Source organism: Callithrix jacchus, chromosome 8, assembly GCF_049354715.1.
Source record: "Callithrix jacchus isolate 240 chromosome 8, calJac240_pri, whole genome shotgun sequence".
In the NCBI taxonomy this organism is placed as follows: Eukaryota; Metazoa; Chordata; class Mammalia; order Primates; family Cebidae; genus Callithrix; species Callithrix jacchus.
Window position 1 is genome coordinate 46889201 of NC_133509.1, and position 21753 is coordinate 46910953.

A 21753-nucleotide genomic window follows, 5' to 3' on the forward strand; every position below is an offset into this window, starting at 1 on the left:
GATGATTGTTCTTTTACAGAAAAGCCAAATTCGTTAATGAAATTCCCTGCTGGCTCTTTATTTCATAGGCATGTATTTTGGAGTCATTTATTGACACGCATATCTGTTATTATTATTTTTTAAATCTTAAAAACAAAAAAGGACTTAGCATTTACTTTAGTGCATTATTAACCTAATTTCACTAATTTTTTTTTTTTTTTGTACAACATAACTATTACCTTATTCTAAAAGAGGAAACTTTTGGAATAATCAACTTAAACCTGATATTATTAGCAGAATATTTTCACTGCAAGTATGAAAGAAATAAATAGAAATGCAAGGGTCCAGTTTGACTTCATACCATGGAATTTTTGAAAGTCTCACATTCCTACTATTCCAGCATAGGCACCTAGCATAAGATGGTTCCTAACTAGTTATATCTGTTCTATGCTGAGATGAATTTCCCATTACTCCTTGGATCTCAGCTCCTGTTTTAATTAAAATGTATAAACATTCTAAAATTATTTCAATCAAACATATATACATGTAAATTTCTAAATAAGGTATTTTTTTATAAGTGTTATTAGGAAAACGAAAATTTTGCCTTTTTCCCCTGCTATGGTAATTTTTTGTTACCAGCAAAGCTTAAGGCTCTTGTAAATTGTCCAGTAGGTGGCAGCATCTAGTTACAATAAGTACGTTAAAAAGCCTTAAAGCACTTAAAAAAAAAAGTAAAGCTCCTGGCATATATTTTTGGCTTAAATCTATAGAGCTCACATTGTATTTTTGGAGTCATGTGACTGCTATAGGCCCTGTAGACACGTCCTGTAATATTAGATTAGTCCTGATGTTCTAACATGGAAATTAAGGGGACTTAATTAATGATACGAAAGCTGGAGCTGCAAGGGACTTGAAAACTCTTCAGAGAGAATCATTTTAAACATGATCGCATTATTAAAGACAAACCTATTACAGCATACCTGTCAACACACCCAAACCTACTTACTTTCTTTTCATTTGTTCTCTTTAAACGAAGGGAGAATTTCTTAGGATGGATATTTTTCTTTTCTAGTCAGTTTTTCTTATCCTCTTATTTAAGAGTTAACCTCAGGCTGGGGGTGGTGGTTCATGCCTCTAATCCCAGCGCTTTGGGAGGCAGAGTCAGAAGGATTGCTTGAAGCCAGGAGTTTGAGACCAGCCTGGGCAACATAGTGAGACCTTGTTTCTACAAAATATTTAAAAATTAGCCAAGGATCAGGAGGGTGAGGTGGGAGGATTGCTTGAGTTCAGGAGTTTGAGACTGTAATCATGCCATTGCTTTCTTGCCTGTGTGACTGTGCGAAACCCCATCTCAAAAAAAAAAAATAGTTAACTGTAAGGACTGGGCTGATGGCTGAATGGCAATTTCCAACCTGTTTTCAGCTTCCAAAACACATACCCATCCCAGTCCCCTAATAACATCACAAATAACCAACAGCAAATAAATGAAAAAATAACTGTTGCTGGTTAGTGCGTTTACTTTTATTTATAGGTACTAAACACAAAAGAGGCCTTGACTCCAAGAGAAAGTTGATAACAACATTAAATTGATTTATATCACATTTGAACCTTATAATCCAGACATACCTCAACTTTACTGGGATATTGAAATAAACAATTGCACTTGCTAGAGATCTCTGAAATATTTAAAAGTCTGTCCCATCCCATCACTGAGGAGTCAGTTTTAGGTTTTTAGAGGCATGTTGCAAAAATCAAAACTCTTTACATCGCCAGGAGTTTTCCCTTAGTTTCCATTATTTATCTAGTGTATACAGATAGAATTCAATATTCTTTGAGACAGATACAGTTAGTAGCAGGGTTGCTTATTATCTGTTTATAATAGAGGTTTTTTTTTGTCTTTGTCACATTTCTCTTTTGTATTTATAGCTCCAAGTATATAAATGCATATAAGAGCAAAACATCAATATCATAACCAATTAGGCTTTTTAAAATTCGAGAATACTTCTCTGTAGGTGCTTTTTCTGTGAAATTTAGATATATGATACTTCTGCTCTTGGACGCTTGGGTTAAATACTCAAAAAAAAATCTGGTAATCTCTTTCTACTCTGATATGCAGAGGATAGAGGGAGGAAGTCATATAACTGTGGTGACTGACACAGGCAAACATTTTATAATTTAATTTCTGTTGGAGTCTTAGCATTGCTTAGCAATCTCTTTTGCATTCTCCAAAATGGTGATTCTAAACCTTTACTATGTGCTTCGTCTCCCATCTTCTGCAAGACCTTCACTGTCTTGGTTGGTCTTCCTTTACAAAGAAAATGAATCTACAGGGTAGAAAATTCCTCTTACATTCTTTTCTTCTGTTTCTAAGCTTCATCCTGACTGTGCTCGTCCATCCCCTGCCTCTTCCCTCTAACTTTATATGGAGGGAAGATACTCTTATTTTCTGAGGCCAAAATCAGTAACATCCCATCCCTTTCACTGTGCTCCTGTCTGTTGGTTTATCGGTCATTCCATTTTTCATCTAAAGCTTCATTCTCTGGCTCTTTGCCTTCAATTTACCATGTTTAACTCTTCTAGTCCTAAAACAGAATCAAAGAGCCACTGAACCAATGAACAACCAACAAAACATACAGATAAGCATTTTTCCTCTTTTTTTTTTTTTTTTTTTTTACCTTATTCTCAAACAGGTACACTCAGTTTGCCTCTTCACCTTAAAGGTCAGACTTCTTGAAAGAACAGTACCCATCTCTTGGTGCTACCTGGTCAACTTCCATTTACTTCTTTTCCGTGCCTGTATTTTCTGCTGTCATGCTATGGAAGCTGCTTCATCGGTGGTCCTCCTACCTTCGCAGTCTGATGGCGTACTTCTGGTTCTGATTGTACTTGACGTCTCTGTAGAATCTGACACAGTGGCCTCTCATAGCATAGTGAAATTTTTTTCTACATTCATTATTCCCTGCTGGTTTTCTTCTGTTTCTTTCCTTCTTCCTCCCTATTGTTGAAACCTATTCCTTCTTTTATGTTTTCTCTGCTTTAGTTAATGGTATCATCACTCACCTAGTCTTCTAAACTAGAAATTCAAGAACCATCCTCACTTCCTCCCTCATTGCTCTTTTACACTTCTTTGAGTTCCCCAAGTGAGTATTTGTTCTGCCCTATCTGTATCTGACTTTTTTTTTAACCCCCATTATTAAATGGTTTGATCTCAGCATTTCTCTCTCAGACTATTTAAACAGCTTTCAGTCTTGCCTCTATAATGTCATTATTTTCCTACAAGATCATTGTATGGGTTATCTAGTGCTGTATAACAAATTACCCCTAAAACATGGCAACCTAAGCCAACAAACATTTATAATCTCACAGTTTCTGTGGGCCAGGAATCTGGGAGTGTCTTAGCTGTGTGGTTCTGACTCAGGATCTCTCATGTCAAATGGTTGCTCAGGCTACAGTCATTTGAAGGCTTTACTGGAGTTGGAGAACTGGCTCCTAAGCTCACTCACATGGTTGTTTGCGACCTCAGTTTCATGCTGGCTGTGGACTGAAGATCTTAGTTTCTTACTACACGAACCCCTTCACAGGATGCGAGCATGTCCTCACGACATGGTGTCTGACTTCTAAAGCACGTAGTAAGTGCTGAACACATTGAGTTATTGTTAGTATTCCTGTGATTACTAGACATTACTGCATCATCAGGAACAGGGTATGTGTCTTATATATTATCGTTTATATGTCAGGCAGTTTCTGCAGGTATCATACACCTGTTAGATATGCGTAGGTCTTATATATCTTTTTATTGTTAATACCCTGATTGGAGTTTAGCATGTCATATTTTTAAAGGGTTGTTAATGACATAAACAAAAGTTAGTGACTTTTTACACATTTCTAATTTGTTTTCTATTTGTACATTTAACTAAATTATCTTATTAATTCTAATTGTTTTTACTTGTTTGCCTTTATTTTTTAGTCTATGAACATATCACCAGGAAATAATGTTAACTTTTGTGTCCTTTCTAACAATTATTCCTATGCTTAGAACTATAAGAATTTAGTGTTGAAATGTATTGAATGCATTTCAATAAATATTTAAGTTATAACAAATTTTTATTTCATTATCAACATATTTAATATTTTAAAATTAATATATTTAAATACTAAATGAGTCTTTTATTCCTGGGTCAACCCTTCTTGGTTATGGAAGATTATTTTTTTAATTTACTAACAGATTTAAATGGATGAATTTATTCAGAATTTTTGCATCTATCTTTATGAGCAAGGTTAGTTGTGTTGTGCGTGCACACACACGTGTGTGAAATGTTCGTTATGGCATGGCAGTGAAGTTGGGGGTGAAGAGTAGATGTATGTGTGTTTGCTTTGTCAGGCTGTGTGAACTTCATAACATGAAGGAGGCGGCTGCTCATTTATTTCTATGATTTGAAACAGTTTATATATCACGAGGATTATCTGTTCCCTTAAAATCTGAAAGATTTCACTGGGAAAACCATCTGGTTCAAATAATTTCTTGGAGGCAATTCTCCGACTCTTTTCTCAGCTTCCTTCGTGTTTACTATTCTATTTCAGGTTACTAGTTATTCTGGAGTCAATTTTGGCAATGCATCCATGTCACTAAGATTTTAAAGTATCCACTTGATGAAGATTTAAAAATTTACTAACATAGAGTCTCAGATAGTATTTTAAATAATAATTCTTTTTCATATTGTTTGTATATCCTTTTTGTCTCTAATTTTGTTCATGTTTGCCTCAATCTTTTTAATCTGAAAGTTTCTTCTAAACTTTTTATTTTGGCAGTTTTACATTTATAGAAAAATTATGAACATGGTGCAGAGATTTCTTCTATATTCACCCCCAGTTTCCCTTATTATGAACGTATGACATTAGTATGGTTCATTTGTTTCAATTAGTGAACCAGTATTGATACATTCAGATTCCCTTAACTTTTACTTAATGTCCATTTTTTTTGGTTCCAGAATCCCATCTAGGACACCACATTACATTTAGTCCTCATGTCTCCTTAGTCTACTCTTGGCTATGACACTTTAATAGAGTTTTCTTATTTTTGATGACCTTGACAGTTTTGAGGAGTACTGATCAGGCATTTTGTAGAATGTCCAGCAGCTGGAATTTATCTCATGCTTTTCTCATGACTAGACTGAGAGTATGTGTTTTTGGGAGGAAAAGCATGGAGTTACAGGGTCATTTTCATTATATCACATCATATTATTAATATAACGTTGTTATTGATGTTAATTTTGATCACTTGGCTGAGGAAATATTTGTAAGATTTTTCCACTGTAAAGTTACCCTATTTCCCCCTCCTTTTCCACATTGTACTCTTTGGAAAGAAATTACTATGCACAGCCCCTGCTTAAGGAGTGGTGCTGGGAAAACTGGCTTACCATATGAAGAGGGATAAAACTGGGTTTCTTCCTCTTAGCATATACAGAAATCAACTCAAGATGGATTAAAGATTTAAATGTAACACCCCAAACTATAAAAATTCTAGAAGAAAACCTAGGAAATACTCTTCTGGATATCAGCCTAGGCAAAGATTTTATGATTAAATTCTCAAAAGTAATTGCAGCAAAAACAAAAATTGAAAACTGGAACTTAATTAAAATAAAGAGCTTCTGTGCAGCAAAAGAAAATACTGATAGAATAAACAGACAGCCTATAAAATGAGAGAAGATATTTGCAAACTTTACCTCTAAGCATGGACTGTTATGCAAAACCTATAAGGAATTGAACAAGTAAAAAAAAATAATAACTTCATTGAAAAGTGGCAAAGAACAGGAACAGACACTTCTGAAAAGAATACGAGGGGAACAAATATATGAAAAAATGCTTAACATTACTAATCAGAGAATTGCAAAGCAAAACCACAATGAGATACCGTCTCACACAAGTCAGAATGACTATTACTAAAAAGTCAAGAAATAACAGGCATTGGTGAGGCTGCAGAGTATAGGACATGTTTCTACACTGCTGGTGGAAATGTAAATTAGTTCAGCCATTGTGGAAAGGAGTTTGGAGATTTCTCAAATAACTAAGAATATAACTACCATTCAACCCAGCAATCCCATTACTGTGTGTATACCCAAAGGGAAATAAATTGTTCTACCAAAAAGACACCTGCATACGTATGTTCATCACAGCACTATTCATAATAGCAAAGACATAGAACCAACCTAGATGCCCATCAGTGGTGGATTTCATAAAGAAAATTGATTTATATATACCACGGAATACTATGCAGCCATAAAAAAGAACAAAATCATGTCCTTTCTGGCAACGGAGATGCAGCTGGAGGCTATTATCTTACATGAATTAACACCGAAACAAAACTAATTATTACATATTCTCATTTATAAGTGAGAGCTAAACCCTGGGTGTACATGGACATAAACATGGGAACAATAGACACCAGGGACTCCATAAGGAGGGTTGGAGAGACAGGGTCAGGGGTTGAAAAATTTCCTATTGAGTACTATGTTTGTTGTCTGGGCGATGGGATCAGTAGAAACCCAAGCCTCAGCATCATGCATTATACCCTTGTAACAAATGTGCAGTGTAACCCCTAGAATCTAAACTAAAACTAAAAATTAGAAAAAATAATCAAAGCTTCATTGCTCTGAATTTGTTTCAGAACATAGCTTGATCTCTGTAGCACACTCCTGTACGTGGTATCATCATTTTTGTTATTTTCCACAAAATGTTAGTATGTTTTTATTTCCTCATTGATCTAATAGGTATTTAGAAAATGATGATGGCTTTCTTTTGTTCTCCAGAATTTTGTATGAGTCCTATATTTTAAATATGAATATAGAGTCTCATTATATTGTGGTCATGGTTTTGATATTTTTAAACATAAATTTCATTGTGTATATTTAAGGTATGCAACATGTTATGAGATACATATATATATGTTTATGTTACTCCATTTATATAGCATTCATATAGCAAAATGGTTACTGTAGTGAAAGAAATTAACGTATCAGTCACTTCACATCATTACCCATTTCCTCTCCCCAATACCCCATCGTGGAAAGAGCAGCTGTGATCTACTCATTTAGCAAAAATCCTGAATATAATTACGGTCCTTGAGTTTTACATTAGATCTTTAGACATGTTAGTCCTACATATCTGCTACTTTTTTATCCTTTGACCTACATTTTTCCATTTCCTCCCAGTGTTCCCTCCCCAGGTAATCATCGTTTTATTCTCTGTATATTTGACTTTTTTTTTTTTGATTCCACATATAAGTGAGACCATGCAGTATTTTTGTTTCTGTGTCTAGCTTATTTCACTTAGTATAATTTCCTCTAGGTCACCCATGCTGTGGCAAATGACAGGATCTCCTTTTTAAAGGTTTAATAATATTCCTGTGTGTGTATTTGTGTGTGTGTGTGTGTGTGTGTGTGTGTGTATTACAGTTGCTTTATCCATTCATCTGCCAAGGGACACCGGATTTGTTTCCATATCTTGGCTGTTGCGAGGAATGGTGCAATAAGCGTGAGAATGCAAATGTCTTTATGAGGTGGTGATTTCATTTTCTTTGGGATTTTCTTTCTTTTCATTTTCTTTTCCAGAATAGTAATTACTGGGTCATATGGTAATTCTTCCTATTTTTAATTTCTTCAGAAACCTCCATACTGTTTTTCATAATGGCTCCACCAATCTATATTCCCTCAAACAATATACAAGGGTTCCCTTTTCTCCACACCCTGACAATCCTCGTTATCTCTTGTCTTTTTGATAATAGCTTTCCTAACAAGGTATTATCTCATAGTGGTGTTGATTTACATTAGTGTATGATTAGCGATGTTGAGCACCTTTTCATATTGTTGGTCATCTTTATGTTTTCTTTGAAAACATATCTATCCACTTTGCCCATTTTTAATCAGGCTGTGTTTTCCTGCTGATGAGTTGTATGAGTTCTTTATAAATTTTGAATATTAGCACCTTATCAGATGTATAATTTGCAAATGTTTTTACCAATCTGTAGGTTTCTTTTCCTTTTATTGATTGTTTCCTTTGCTGTGCAGAAGCTTCTTAGTTTGATGTAGTTCCATTTATTTATTTTTGCTTTTGTATTCTGAACTTTTGGTGTGATACCCAAGAAATCATTGCCCAGGCAAATATTAATGCACTTTCCTTCTATGATTTCTTCTAGGAGTTTTATAGTTTCAGATTTTATGTTTAGATCTTTTGTTCATTTTGAGTTGATTTTTGTGTATGGTGTAAGATAAGGATCCAATTTCATACTTTTGGACATGGAAATCCACTTTTCCCAGCAGCATTTATTGAAGAGACTACCTTTTCCCCATTGTGTCTTCTTGGGCCCGTGTTAAAACTTAGTTGACTCTATATGTTTGGATTCATTTCTGGGATTTCTATTTTGTTCTGCTGGTCTAGGTGTCTGTTTTTATGCCAGTATTAATACTGTTCTGATTACATTACTAATACTAATTTGATTACCTTTCTGTGTGATGCCTACAAGTTTTGTTTTCTTTCTCAGAATTGCTTTGGGCATTTGGGGTCTTTTGTGGTTCCATATGAATTTTAGGATTTCTATTGCTATGAAAAATATTACTGGGATTTTGATAGGGATTGCTTTGAGTAATATGGACATTATCACAATATTAAATCTTTCGATCCATGAACATGGAATATCCTTCCATTTATTTGTGTCCTCTTGAATCTCTTTCACCAATGTCTTACAGTTTTTAATGTTCATGTCTTTTACCTCCTTGGTTTAATTTAAGTACTTTATTTGATTTTTTTGATGCTATCCTAAATGAGATTGTTTTCTTGATTTTTGTAGGCTAGGTTGTTTGTTTATAGAAATTCCACAGATTTTTATATGTTGATTTTGTACTCTATAACTTTTCTGAATTTATTTATTAGTTTGAGTAGGTTTTTTGGGTGGAATCTTTTAGGTTTTCACATACAGAATTATGTCATCTGCAAATAGAGATAATTTCACTTCTTTCTTTCTGATCTGGATGCCTATTATTTATTTTTCTTGTCAGATTGTTCTTGCTAGTGCTTCCAGTACTATGTTGAATAGAAGTGGTGACAGTGGGCATGCCTATCTTGTACTAGATCTTAGAAGAAAAGCTTTCAGTTTTTCCCCTCTGGTTGTGATGTTAACTGTGAACTTTCTATAAATGGCCTTTATTATGTTGAGGAAATTTTCTTCTATACCTAAACTCTTGGGAGAAGAAATGATGTCGAACTTTGTCAAATGCTTTTTCTGCATCAATTGAAATGATCATGTGGTTTTTGTCTTTCAATCTGTTAATGTTATTTATGTATCACATTTATTGGTTTACATTTGTTAAAGCACCTTTACCTGCTGGGGATAAATTCCTCTTGATCATGATGTGTAGTCTTTTTGATGTATTGTTGAATTTGGTTTGGTAATATTGTATTGAGGATTTTTACATCAATGTTCATTGGAGATACTGGCCTGTAATTTTCTTTTTTGTGTGGAGTCTTTGTGTGGCTCAGGTGTCAAGGTGATACTGGCCTCATAAAATGTGTTAGAAAGTATTCCCTCTAGCCCTGTTTTTTATTTTTTGGAAGAGTTTAAGAAGTATTGCTATTAATTCTTCTTTGAGAGTTTGGTGGAATTCAGCCGTGAAACCATCTGGTCCTGAGGTTTTCTTTGCGGAGAGGTTTTTAATTACTACTTCAATCTCTGTGTTTATTGCAGATCTGTTCAGGCTTTCTGTTTCTTCCTGATTCAATATTGATAGCTTATATTTTTCTAGGAATTTGTCCATTTCCTCTAGGTTATCAAACTTGTTGACACATAGTTATTCGTAATGGTCCCTTTTGATCCTTTTTGTCCTTAGGTGTCGGTTGTAATTTCTTCGTTTTCATTTCTGATTTTAGATATTTGAGTCTTCTGTTTTTTCTTAGTCTAACTTTTGTTGATTTTGTTTGATTTTTCAAAAAAGAAAAGACAACTCTTAGCTTTATTGATTTATTTCCCCCTGTGGCTTTTCTGTCCTCTATTTGATTATTTGTGTTCTGATCTTTATTATTTTCTTCCTTCTGCTAACTTTGGGTTTTGTTTATTCTTTTCTGGTTCCTTGAAGCATAATGTCAGGCTACTTGAGATCCTCCTTCTTTTATAATGTAGGCATTTATTGCTGTAAACTTTCCTTTTAGAACTGTTTTTAATATTTTGAATTTGTTGAAATTTTCTTTATGGTCCAATAGAGAGGTTCTCAATTGTTGGAGACATTTGGATGTGTGCATTTTTGGTTGTCATAAGGATGTGCTTCAGGGGAAAATAGGGAACTACTGGAATTTATGCCACTATGCCAGGGGCCAGGTTTGCTGAAGGTCAGGAATTGCGTAAAGAAGCTCCACACAAAGAATTGTTTTGCCCATAATATGATTAATACCTCCAATGAAAAAATTCACCCAATATATGATTAACTTTTATAAGTGTTCCATAGACACTTGAAATAAAGACTGTTTCTCTCTGTGGAGAATTAACTTTGAAATATAGAAAATGCCCTTCTTACTTGTCTACTTGATTTTCATTCATCTTAGAGAGTTATGTTAAGATCTTTCAATGTAATTGCGCCTTTATTGGTTTCTAAAAACTGATTGGAATCCTTCAATGTAGCAGAAAATGCATATTATTTGTGAAACCAAAAAAGAAAACCCTGAGGAAAGATCATACTAACAAGAAATGACAAGAAGATGATTTGAAAAAGCAGCTGAGTAAGATGAGAAAAGAGTATAAGGAAAAATGTGCTTATTGGAGTAACGAGCATAATTAAGACTGCAGGAGAATCAAGGCAGTGAAGGATGCTCTACAATGCGAGGGGATAAATAGATGAGGAGATGACGAAGTCAGTGTAAGTGTGGAGTCAGGGGTAGGAATTCCAGCTAACCATTATAGAAATTTATGAGAATTAAACCCAGGATGACTGTTACAGAAACAACGACCAAAGGAAACTTTCGCGATTCAAAAAATATTACATATGCGTTATTAATGATAAAAGACTAATACCCATATATATACAGGCAAGAATTCTGAACCATGGGAAGTCCCTAAGAAATCTTACAAGCATCCAGGCCCAAATTAGAATAATCTTATTTTATCTATAAAAATGGAAGCTAAAATCAGATTTCTTTTTTGCAATAAAGGAAAAATACAGTAACGAGGGACTCTATATTGCTTCTCTTATTGTGGTGTGAAGACAACAGAAAGACATTCTTAGATATGGTAGAGTGGATAATTCACTGCTAATACTGTTTTTGAAATAAATATACTTGAAACTATCTTCTAGCTAATCAGCAGATGAATCACAATGTAAAATCCAGGATTAGAGAAGTTGCTATATAAAGGAATTAGCTCTGAGCATTATAACCAGCCAAACACGGAGGTGAACAAAAGGAAACGTGTGTTTATAGATCCAAGAATTATTCTACACTAGAAGATAAGAATAGCGACAGGTAGGCCTAAAAGTCCAGGTTGTATTAACAGAGGGTGAAAAGTGGGAGAAAAAGGTGAGGGTAAGTAAAACAGTTCTAAATCCCTTGTATTACTTTAAAGAAGGGGCAGAAAACCATTTTTTGTTCTTGACTTTCTTAATATAGAAGAAATATGTTTATATCACTTAGACTTCAAATTAAAGTACAGGCCTTCCAAATAATTGTATATGATTTAGAAAGGAGAAAGGAAAAGAAGAAAAGAAAATGAGCACTAAAACAAAGGAAGAAAGGGAGGGAAGAAGGAAGAAGGGAAGGAGGGAAGGAGGGAGGGAGGGAAGCCCAAACAGGAAAATCATCAGGGCCCAACAAGAAAAGGACTAACATGTCTAGTGATGTACATGTTAGGTGAGGAAATGAGTGTAGCTTTTGAGCTAGCCTATTAAAACATACGCGCTCACATTGTTTCTATTATAACCCCTCCCTGTTTCACTCAGTTTCCCACTTCTTCCCCCTTTATTTTTATACTCCCATCCTCTTGTCTTTTCACATTCGTCAGTTCTTTCCTGTGATTTACTCTAGTTTCACAGATGCCATATATTTTGATATATTGAGGATGCCAAAAAGAATTTTATTTTTGTAAGTATTTTCAAAAGGTCTGCTGTTCCATTGATTACCAGGATGCTGTTTCATTTATTTTTTTCCTTCTGCATTTTCTCATCCTCCAATGAGGTAAAATCCATCCATACCTGCCATTTGCCAGCAGAGCGAAAAGGCACATCTGCCTTGTGTCTGCTCATCATCCATCTGGATGCTGGTAAAATTGTGATTTTAAATCTCTGGTTGCAGGGTAGGTTGCCACGCCCAGCTGCCGTTTCAATTTCAAGTGTGTAGCTGACATTCACTACTGAGCCTCTGCTGTACTGGCCGGGCTTTTGATACCTACAACTGATGTAGTTCTGGGAACAAGCCTTTCAGGGCTCTTAGAATCATATCTCTGTCTCCACTGTGAGGATCTGCTTGCAGGAGTACATCTTCACTGCCCCTTCTGCCTCCTTTCTGTCCAGTTGTTTTCTAGGAGTTGCAGCCTCTGAATTGATGTAGAAAGAAGCCTGACAGCAGTTGGGTCACAGCATTTGAACTGCCTCAGGAAACACCATTGTTGCTCAAGGACATTGGGCCTCTGGTTTCTGGCTGATTTTTTACTTTTATCTCTGAGTCAAGGGGCTGCCTTCCATCTAGACCTAAGCGCCCCTGCCCTGTTTTAGTAGGCAAAGCTTGTATGGCCACTGATTGCTTTTCTCTTTCCCTTTCTGTCATTTGTGTTGGTTGGTATCAGTTGCTTCCAGATTCTGGCAATAGATAACAGTAAATCCTTGAATGACAATGTTTTATTCAACATCATGGTTTTTAATTTTTTAATTTTTATTTTTTAGAGACAGGATCTTACTTTGTTGCCCAGGCTGGAATGCAGTGGCACGATCACCACTCGCTGCCACCTTGAATTCCTGGGCTCAAGGGATCCTTCCACCTCAGCCTCCTGAGATACTGAGGCTACAGGTGCATGCCACCATGCCTGGCTTATGTTTTACTTTTCTGTTGATATTGGGTCTTGCCATCTTGCCCAGGCTGGTCTTAAACTCCTGGACTTAAGAGATTCCTCTCGGCCTCCCAAAGTGCAGGGATTATAAGTATGAGCCACCACACTAGGCTCAACGTCATTTTACTATAACATTGATGAGGAAAAACATTGATTCCCAGTTAGGGCCACTGTCTGTGTGAAGTTCGTGTGTCTTCCCCATGTCTGCATGGGTTTTCTCCAGACGCTCCGGTTTCCTCTCCATCTGAAAGATATGCATGTGAGGTTATCTATGTGGTTCCACTGTGAGTGAGTGTGGATGTGTCTGAGTGCACCCTGCCATAAGGTGGTGTCCTGTCCAGGGTGGGTTCCTGCCTGGCATCTAAGCTGCCAAAATAGACTCTGGCCACCCGACACTCTGAATTGGAATAAGCTGGTAAATAATTTTCAGACTTACTGTTATTAATTTTTCTTAAATGTACTTATAGCCCACATTTATGTCAGTGTTTAATATTACAAGTGTTTTGGTCTTTATTTAGAAGTTTAATAATTTGGTAGGGCGCCATGGCTCATGCTTGTAATCCCAGCACTTTGGGAGGCCGAGGCAGGCGGATCACTTGAGGTCAGGAGTTCAAGACCAGCCTGGCCAACAGGGTGAAAACCCATCTCTGTTGGAAATACGAAAAATAAGCTGGGCATCATGGCAGGTACCTGTAACCCCAGCTACTTGGGAGACTGAGGCAGGAGAATCGCTTGAACCTGAGAGGTGGAGGGTACAGTGAGCCGAGATTGCGCCCCTGCACTCCAGCCTGGGCAACAAGAGCGAAACTGTCTCAAAAAGAAAAAAAAAGGAAGTTTAATAATGTTTTTGTGACCAGAAATGTGCCATAGGAACTTATTTCTTATTTACATTAGTTAGACTGTGGTAAAGTTGATTTTGTTACATGTCGTTTTGCTTAAAGTTGCTATTTCCGAGAATCTACATCTGACATTAAGAGAAGATTTACTATACTTGTGTAGGGTATCTAAAAATTATACAGCATAATTCAGTATTCAGAAATGAGGCTCTTTTTCCCTTTCTGTTTCTCCCTGCCTTTTCCAGGGTGATGTCTGGGCTCAGGAGGATGCTTTGTAGCATCATGACCTGGGGATGGGGGTGCGTGCATCTGGTCCTTGCTGTTCTCTCAGAGGCATCCCGTCCTGGATGGTCTGTGGATATGGGAAACCAGCCAGGGCATCTGCTGACTTGTAGCTGGTCCCATTTAGCCTTTGTCATCTGCCAGCAGATGCTGACAGTGTATGTTGTCCTTGCCACATCCTATCTGGTGGGAGGCTCTATGCTCTCTCCTTCAAGCCACAGGCCAGCCAACCATAGGGAAGTGTGTGTGTGTGTGTGTGTGTGTGTGTGTGTCTGTGTGTGTCTGTGACTGGGCATGGGGGAAAAGAGACAGAGACAGAGAGAGAGACTACTTCAGACCCTGTCTCCCTGTAAGCATGCCACACTGCCTTTGCTGCTCTGCAGCTGTCATGGGTGGATGGAGATGTGTGCCTGTGTGCGGGGTCTCCCCCCAGTTCCAGGTGTACAGTGAGGCACCGCTCACTCTCTCCTGGGTTTCTCCATCCTCTTAAGCAGGTTCTCTATGCAGCTCTAGGATTTCACCTCCAGGGGCTGTGCCGGGGAGCAGCTTAACACTTGTATCACTGTGTCTACTCTAAACTCATCCCCTTTGCTGGTTTCTAGGTCTTCTAGGTCCTTATCTGGGATGGGCTTTCATTTTTTCCATGGGTGGCAGGAAACAACTTAAATCACATCCTGCAGTCTTTCTCTTTCAGGACTCATATAAAAAACTCCATGCTTAATGATCAAAGTTTTGGCTCTAAAGGGAGATTTTTTTTTTTTCCTTCTCACATATAAGTTTGTAGTGAGGAGAGGAATTTAAAAACTTTTTCTTATTAACTTTTAATTTTGATATAACTTCAGATTTAAAGTCATAGGAAAAGTAGAAAGAATTCTCAAATACTTGTTATCCAGAGTCTGTAAATGTTAACATTTTATCACATTCTCTTTTCTCTCTCCCTCTCCATACAAGGGCACACATACATAGACATACATGGACAATTATACATATAAATCAGGAAAGGATTTTTTCCAGTTATCTATAGGCTTTACTGAGACTTTGCCAACTGTCCCACTAATATTCTTTATAGCAAAAGAAAAATCTCAGGATGTGTATTACATTGTTGTCATATCTTTTGCTCTTTGTGTTTAATGACATAGGCACTTTCGAAGAGAGTAGGCCTTTTATTTTGTAGCATGTCCTCCCGCTTGGGTTGGTTTGTTTCTGCTCCATTAGATTCAGCTTATGTGTTTTTGGCAGGAATCCCACGAAGTGATAGTGTCCTTCTCAATGAATCAGATCAGGAAGTGCATGATGATGATTGTCCCGGTACTCACAATGTCAGCTTTGACCACTTTAGGTTAAAATGGTGTCTACCAGGTTTCTCCATGGTAACGTTACTCTTTCTCCTTTGGTAATTAATAAATTGTCCTGTGGAGAGATAGATACTTTGAGGCTATTATCCTATTATTTCTCAAACTGTCACCCATTAGTTTTCTAATTTATTGATGATACTTACCTGAGTCAGTTATTATGATGGTTACTAAATGGTTAATTCCATAATTTCTTCTACATTAATTGTTTTTGAAAAAGAAGGAAGAACTTTCTAAAGTGAGACTTTTGGAATTCAGAAAATTCTTTTTTTCCCCCTTAAGAGTTAAGCTCTTACAATTGAATGCCCAACTTTTTTTTATTTTTTATTTTTCTGAGACAGAATCTCACTCTGCTGCCCAGGCTGGAGGCTGGAGTGCAGTGGCTCCATCTCAGCTCACTGCAACTTCCGCCTCCCAGGTTCGAGCGATTCTCCTGCCTCAGCCTCCAGAGTAGCTGGGACTACAGGCACATGCCATGACGCCTGGTTAATATTTTTTTCTATTTTTAGTAGAGACGGGTTTCACTGTATTAGCCAGGATGGTCTCGATCTCCTGACGTTGTGATCCGCCTGCCTTGGCCTCCCTAAGTGCTGGGATTACAGGCGTGAGCCACCGCACCTGGCCAGAATGTCCAACTTTTGAAACTGTTGTCTTTTAAACTCAAAGCTGATAAATGGCACCTTTGTTCTAGGTTGTACCCGTCTCTCTCTGAGTCAGTGAATACCACGGGGATGATGGGCAAAGAGCCACAGGGTCACAAGACTAATTCTCACCACCTGCGTGACACTGGCCTCAGATAGTCGCTTATCACCTGCGAAGGTTTTCAGTATTGTGTATTTTCATATTTTTGTGTCTTTACAGGTGTTTTAGTATAAAATTGAGTGAAACTGTTATAAGAAATTATGGGATAGAAAATAAATATATTACCACTTCAAGAATGTAATGTAAATGTAACTTAAACTGATAATAAAATGTTGCCAAATTGCTGACTTGCTGAGCCTAATGAATATTGAAGACCCCTTAATAATAGTGGTTGTACCAAAAAAAATTAAAGTTCAAAAATAATTTTAAACCATTTTGTTTTCTAAGTAGTTTACCCCTCTCTCCCCAGGCTTATACCACAAATTTGCTTGATTAACTTACCAAAGATTGTTCAAAGACTAACACTATAATGTCAGCCCCTGTTCATAATTCATTATTATGAATTCCAAATTAGGGAATTGGAATTGGTGAATTAGTTTTTACATCAAAGTTTTGTGTTTTGAATTTGGTGATTGTTGAGGGTTAAAGTATCTTCTGCCTGCTTCCTTTGTTTGTATCATCTCATAGCGGGTGTTTGAACTTGGTTTGCTTGCTGGGAGAGGGGTGGATCCTGTAATATCCTCGAGACTTCCCATGTTTTCTGGCAAAACCGTTTCTGTGCCATAACCTGGCAGATTCTCTCACCTTAGGGTATAGAGACACACTTTTAATAAAATGTTTATGTTAGCAGCATCTTGCAAACATAGTGTCTGAATTAGCTAATAGGAGAATATAAAAATAAACTACATTGAAACAAAGAAGTTGAAAAACACAATGTCCTATTTTCTTTATGGAGGTGTCAAAAAATACATCAGAAAAGAAGAAAGTTAACTGTGAAGAGTCTCCCAAGTTATCTCTCACATTTTTGTATCTTAATGACTGATCACATATTTGAAGTCTCTACCTTGGAGACCTAAAATAAAAAGAAAACCACGATTATAGTTACTCAGTGTGCATAGTCTCTGTATTTTGAATATCAAGATTCGGGTGCATTGTCTCTGGAGAGTTAATGCGATATTTTAGTACACTAGGGAAATGCTGTTTAACTCTCTTAGCTTCTATAGTTTGTTTCATTGGCGCTTGTATTCAAAGATGTCATTTCTACTTGGAGGCGACATTGACATTGTTTAAAGAAATTTGTATGCGTGGAGGGGATTGAGGAACACTGGAGAGAATATTAAATGTTATCTTTTTAAAGCAACTTTGTAGACAATTTCTTATTTATTTTGTGAGCATTGAACAAGTGAGTTTTTAAATCAACAGGTCCTTCTCGTGAGGATGAAGACAACTTTTTCTCAGTGTTTCATACTCAAATCCCTCCAGAAGAATATGAAAAGCAGATGCAGAAAGTCAATAAAGGTATGTTTTAATTTGTGTGATTATACATATTTTCACAAGGGAATACTAGCTGTATACCGAAATAGTCGTAAATGAAATGAGTTCATGTAATTTAATCCAGAGGTAAGTGGAAGCGGATAGGGTTCAAGATGACACAAGGTTGGTCATTGTTGCAGCTAGTTGTGCAGAGTTTGTTATACCATTCTCTCTACTTTTGGATGCTTGAAATTTTGTATGATAATAAAGAGTTAAAAAAAAAAAAAAGCTGGCTACAAGTAATGAAAACCTGGCTTAAGCAAAAACAAATCTGTGAAAAGAATGTTGGTGGGAGACAGCTTACTTTGGTTCCCAAGAGCATACACTGTGGTTTAGACATTCAGAGGTTGGCTCAATTCTGCAATCCTAGAGAACAGCCTGCGTGATCCAGCTGGGTCAGGGGCCTACCCATCGCTCAACCAACTTGTTCAACCCAGCAAGGTTTGGCGTCACTGTAGGAACACGGCAGCTGTATCACTACCAGACTGGAGAGAAGAGGACAGTTCCAATGAAGACAGTTTTGGCCAGATAACCCAGTGTTTTTTTCTTACTATTTATTAGAAGTATATTTTAAAGAAACTCTATGATAAGTGTAAACATGGCTGCATTCCCTTTGTATTTTTTAAATGTTGTATTATTAAGAGTATATGAAACTTCAACGGAATAAACCTCATATTTCAACTAAAAAGGCTGCATGCAACTTGAATTATTATGGAAAGAAGTGTTACATTTTGTGTCTAAGATGGCCATGCACCAGAAAAGTAACTCATACTTTAAGTATTGGTGGTTGATTAAAAAAATAATTATGTGATTGTTAAAAAATGAAACCCCAGGTATAAAGCATAGATTTATTTGCCTATAAGTTTATATAACTTAAATTTGAATAACTCCAGCTACTTTTGTTTGGAAAGAGTTTAAATCAAGAGATCTTACTCTTTCCCTCATTCTTTCCATCTTTGTTTTCATCAAAATTTTGTTTTCATCAAAAATTTTTTAAATGGTTATATCTGTATTGACTCTTTGGTAACTAGCTATAAACACACCAATTGACTAGCTCCCTTAACTCTTTTGATTTAGGTAACCTCCCTTACAAAATGACAAAATTAACAAAATGTACAAAATTAATTTTTATGTAAACTTTGCCTGGACTGAGCTCATGACTGGTGTTTTTTTCTTTTTTGGATTTTAATGTGGAAATGCATCCTGTTTTGTAGAGCAAACTGCATGTGCTATTTAAGGAGATGCTCCTTCTTCATGCATGTTTTCAGAGCTTTAATGAAGGGTTCATATGGTCTTGTTTTAAAGTCTTGTAATGTGACACAGAGAAAACAAGATATTTTATAAAGGGAATATGAATCCACAAGTATTATTCTTATTTTGAACACTCAGGGTATGAATATCTCAGACATTCACTGAAGACTCTTCTGAAAGGTTGAGGAAAATTGGCAAACTCAGGTGGGCTTTAGGGGTTTGTGCAGATGGGAGCCAGGACGCGGGACGCTAACTCCCAGACGTTGCTCAAAAGGCAGGTTAAACAAGATGCGGTGTTCAGAAAGGGTCATGGTAAATTAATAGAGGAGTAGGGATGACCTAGTCTTTAGGGAAATTTTTGTTTTGTATCAAGACTGAAATAAAATATATATTTTCAAGTTTCCCTAACATCAGTGATTTCTTCTTCACATGTCTGTCTTGAAGTTCTATTCGTATTTCCCATCATTCTCATGGAGTCAACCGGAAAAAGTTTGATACCTGAAAACACAAGAAGTTTTATGAGAATGTAATTCAAAGTTATTGCAGCACATTTATCTTTTTAAGACTAGATCTCCATTATATATTAGGTTTCTGGATCTGGAATTTAGAAGTTAGTTCTTCTGTGTGGGTTTTATTTCTTACATATTTTAATACATGCTTGAAGTGAACTTATAGCATAATTGACACTTTTAATTACGAAAAAATTTTGAACTTTTTAAATAGATTTTACCTGTGATGTGGAAAGAAATGAATCATTGATCAAAGCAGGAAAGAAACTTTTCTCAAATACAGAAAAGATTGAGCTCAGGGGCAAACACAACCAGGATTTTATTAAGAGAAACATTGAGGTATGTACTTAGAAATGTAGAAGCCAGAATATGGGGCTAAATGAGTTGAAAAAAATGGCGGTAGTTTTGTTCAGTGTCTTTAAATATTTTTTCAACCATCATAAATGTATAAATGATTGAATTAGTAGATATACTGAAAGAAAACGTTTATAAACCAGTACTTCATTATCTCTGTGTTCAATCCATTACATCCTATCCTATCCTATCTCTTTTTCAAAGTTCTAGCTGCAACTAGCATTTATTTCACTCTCCAGAAATAGTCTGTTTCCTGCAATTTGCAAAACATTTATTTAGATAATAGCTTTGGACAATGTTTCTCAGATTTTAAATTGCATATTAGTAAGTTTTTTTTTTTTAAGTAATGAGACCGATTTTATAGTTAATGCGTTTAGAACTTTGAATGGAAAATGTGCCTGGCAGAGCAGTAGGGCTGGGCTGGAGAAGCCTACTGGTTGTCTGCCTCTTTGCTGAGCCTTCCCACAGCTGGTCACTGGCCTTGATTAGCTTCTGATTCAAGCACCCATCTTTGGTCTTGTAGGCCTTGCAGCCTGACTTGGTTTGTCTTTAAGGCAGACTCAGACTAAACAAGGGCACAAGGATTCCTGGGTTAGACCAGAATGCTCATTAATGAATTTACAACAGGAAATACAGTGAGGAGGACAGAAGCTCTGCTCAACCCTTGAGCAGCGGCACTAGAAAACCACCTGGGCGAGTGGGGAGTATTGACAAGGGAGAGTTGAGTAATTCCTCACACTTCAAGCCTGATCCTTTCCCTACAACTGGCACATCATTTCAGGCAGACGGGATTTGTGGGGCAGCCTGCCACTGCCGGGACTAGCCTCGGGGACTCTTGATTCTTGTGATCATTCATATGATCTTCTTCAGGAAACCTTCTCCATCTTGATCTGCCTCTTTCTTTGCACTAGACCCTTGTATGTTTATTTACTGTTCAATTTTCAAGAGCAATAGAGCTCCCCTCTTACCTGGGATCTTGCTGACACAGATAGCAGCTCTACCGTAGATTTCTCTTTCCCCTTTTTAACAACAGTAACTGAATATTTAAATTCCTCATATGATAGTCTTGAAATTTAAAAGCAGTTTCATTTAGTGGATAAGTGCCCCAAAGAAAGTGGCAAGAAGATTTCTTCCAAATACCTCAGCAAGTATGATTTTGCATTTATATTTTTTAACTATAATAGAGAGGTTTGAAAAGTACTCATATTATTTTTAAATAAAATGTCTGTTGGAATGGTTAACAGGGCCTGCTTATAGGGATGATATCTTTGGATATTAGAGAATGGCACTTTACAAATATTTTGGCATAAAATAAAATTACATAGCAAATGTAAAATGCCTAATCTCACAGATTTTTCTCTTTGTGTATCAGTATTGTAGAATTCTCAGGTCCCATTTTTATTTTCCTGAACTATGAATTTCTTTGAGTATATAATGTTTTCCATTAATAAATTCTGTAGTTGGCCAAGGAATCAAGAAGCCCAGTGGTTATGATTGACAGAGAGAAGAAAAGGCTGATTGAGCTTTTGAAGGACTTGGATGATAAAGATTCCGGGCTCTCCAGTTCTGAGGTATGTAAACTCTGATAGTCAGGGAACTCTACACTTCTTAATTTTGATTTTATAAAATCATATTATTGACCCAGCAGCACAATTTACAATAATTTTTTCAGATTTTGAGACATTATTCTCTGACTTTAAAAAAATCCTGTTTTACTAACACAGGAACAGATAATAAGTGAGAATATTGCATGTTCTCACTTTAAGTGGGAACTAAATGATGAGAACACATGGACTCGTAGAGGGGAACAACACACACTGGGGCCTGTTAGAGAGGAGGCTGGGAGGAGGGAGAGGATCAGGAAAAATGACTAATGGGTGCTGGGCTTAATGCCTGGGTGACAGATTCATCTGTACAACAAACCCCCATGACACAGATTT

The 21753-nt window shown here is 36.5% G+C and overlaps 1 protein-coding gene across 7 annotated transcripts in view; it reads left to right on the top strand.

The window, feature by feature from the left end:
• The window catches only part of FSIP1 (fibrous sheath interacting protein 1), a 195680-nt gene that overhangs the window by 25773 nt on the left and 148154 nt on the right, over window positions 1–21753 (top strand). For all 7 annotated transcript variants that reach the window (XM_035259877.3, XM_078334396.1, XM_054239743.2 and 4 more), the window contains 3 exons: window positions 17589–17684; window positions 19674–19798; window positions 21274–21384. In XM_035259877.3, coding sequence (XP_035115768.2) covers window positions 17589–17684; window positions 19674–19798; window positions 21274–21384 — 332 coding nt within the window. The remainder of the gene's footprint in view (window positions 1–17588; window positions 17685–19673; window positions 19799–21273; window positions 21385–21753) is intronic.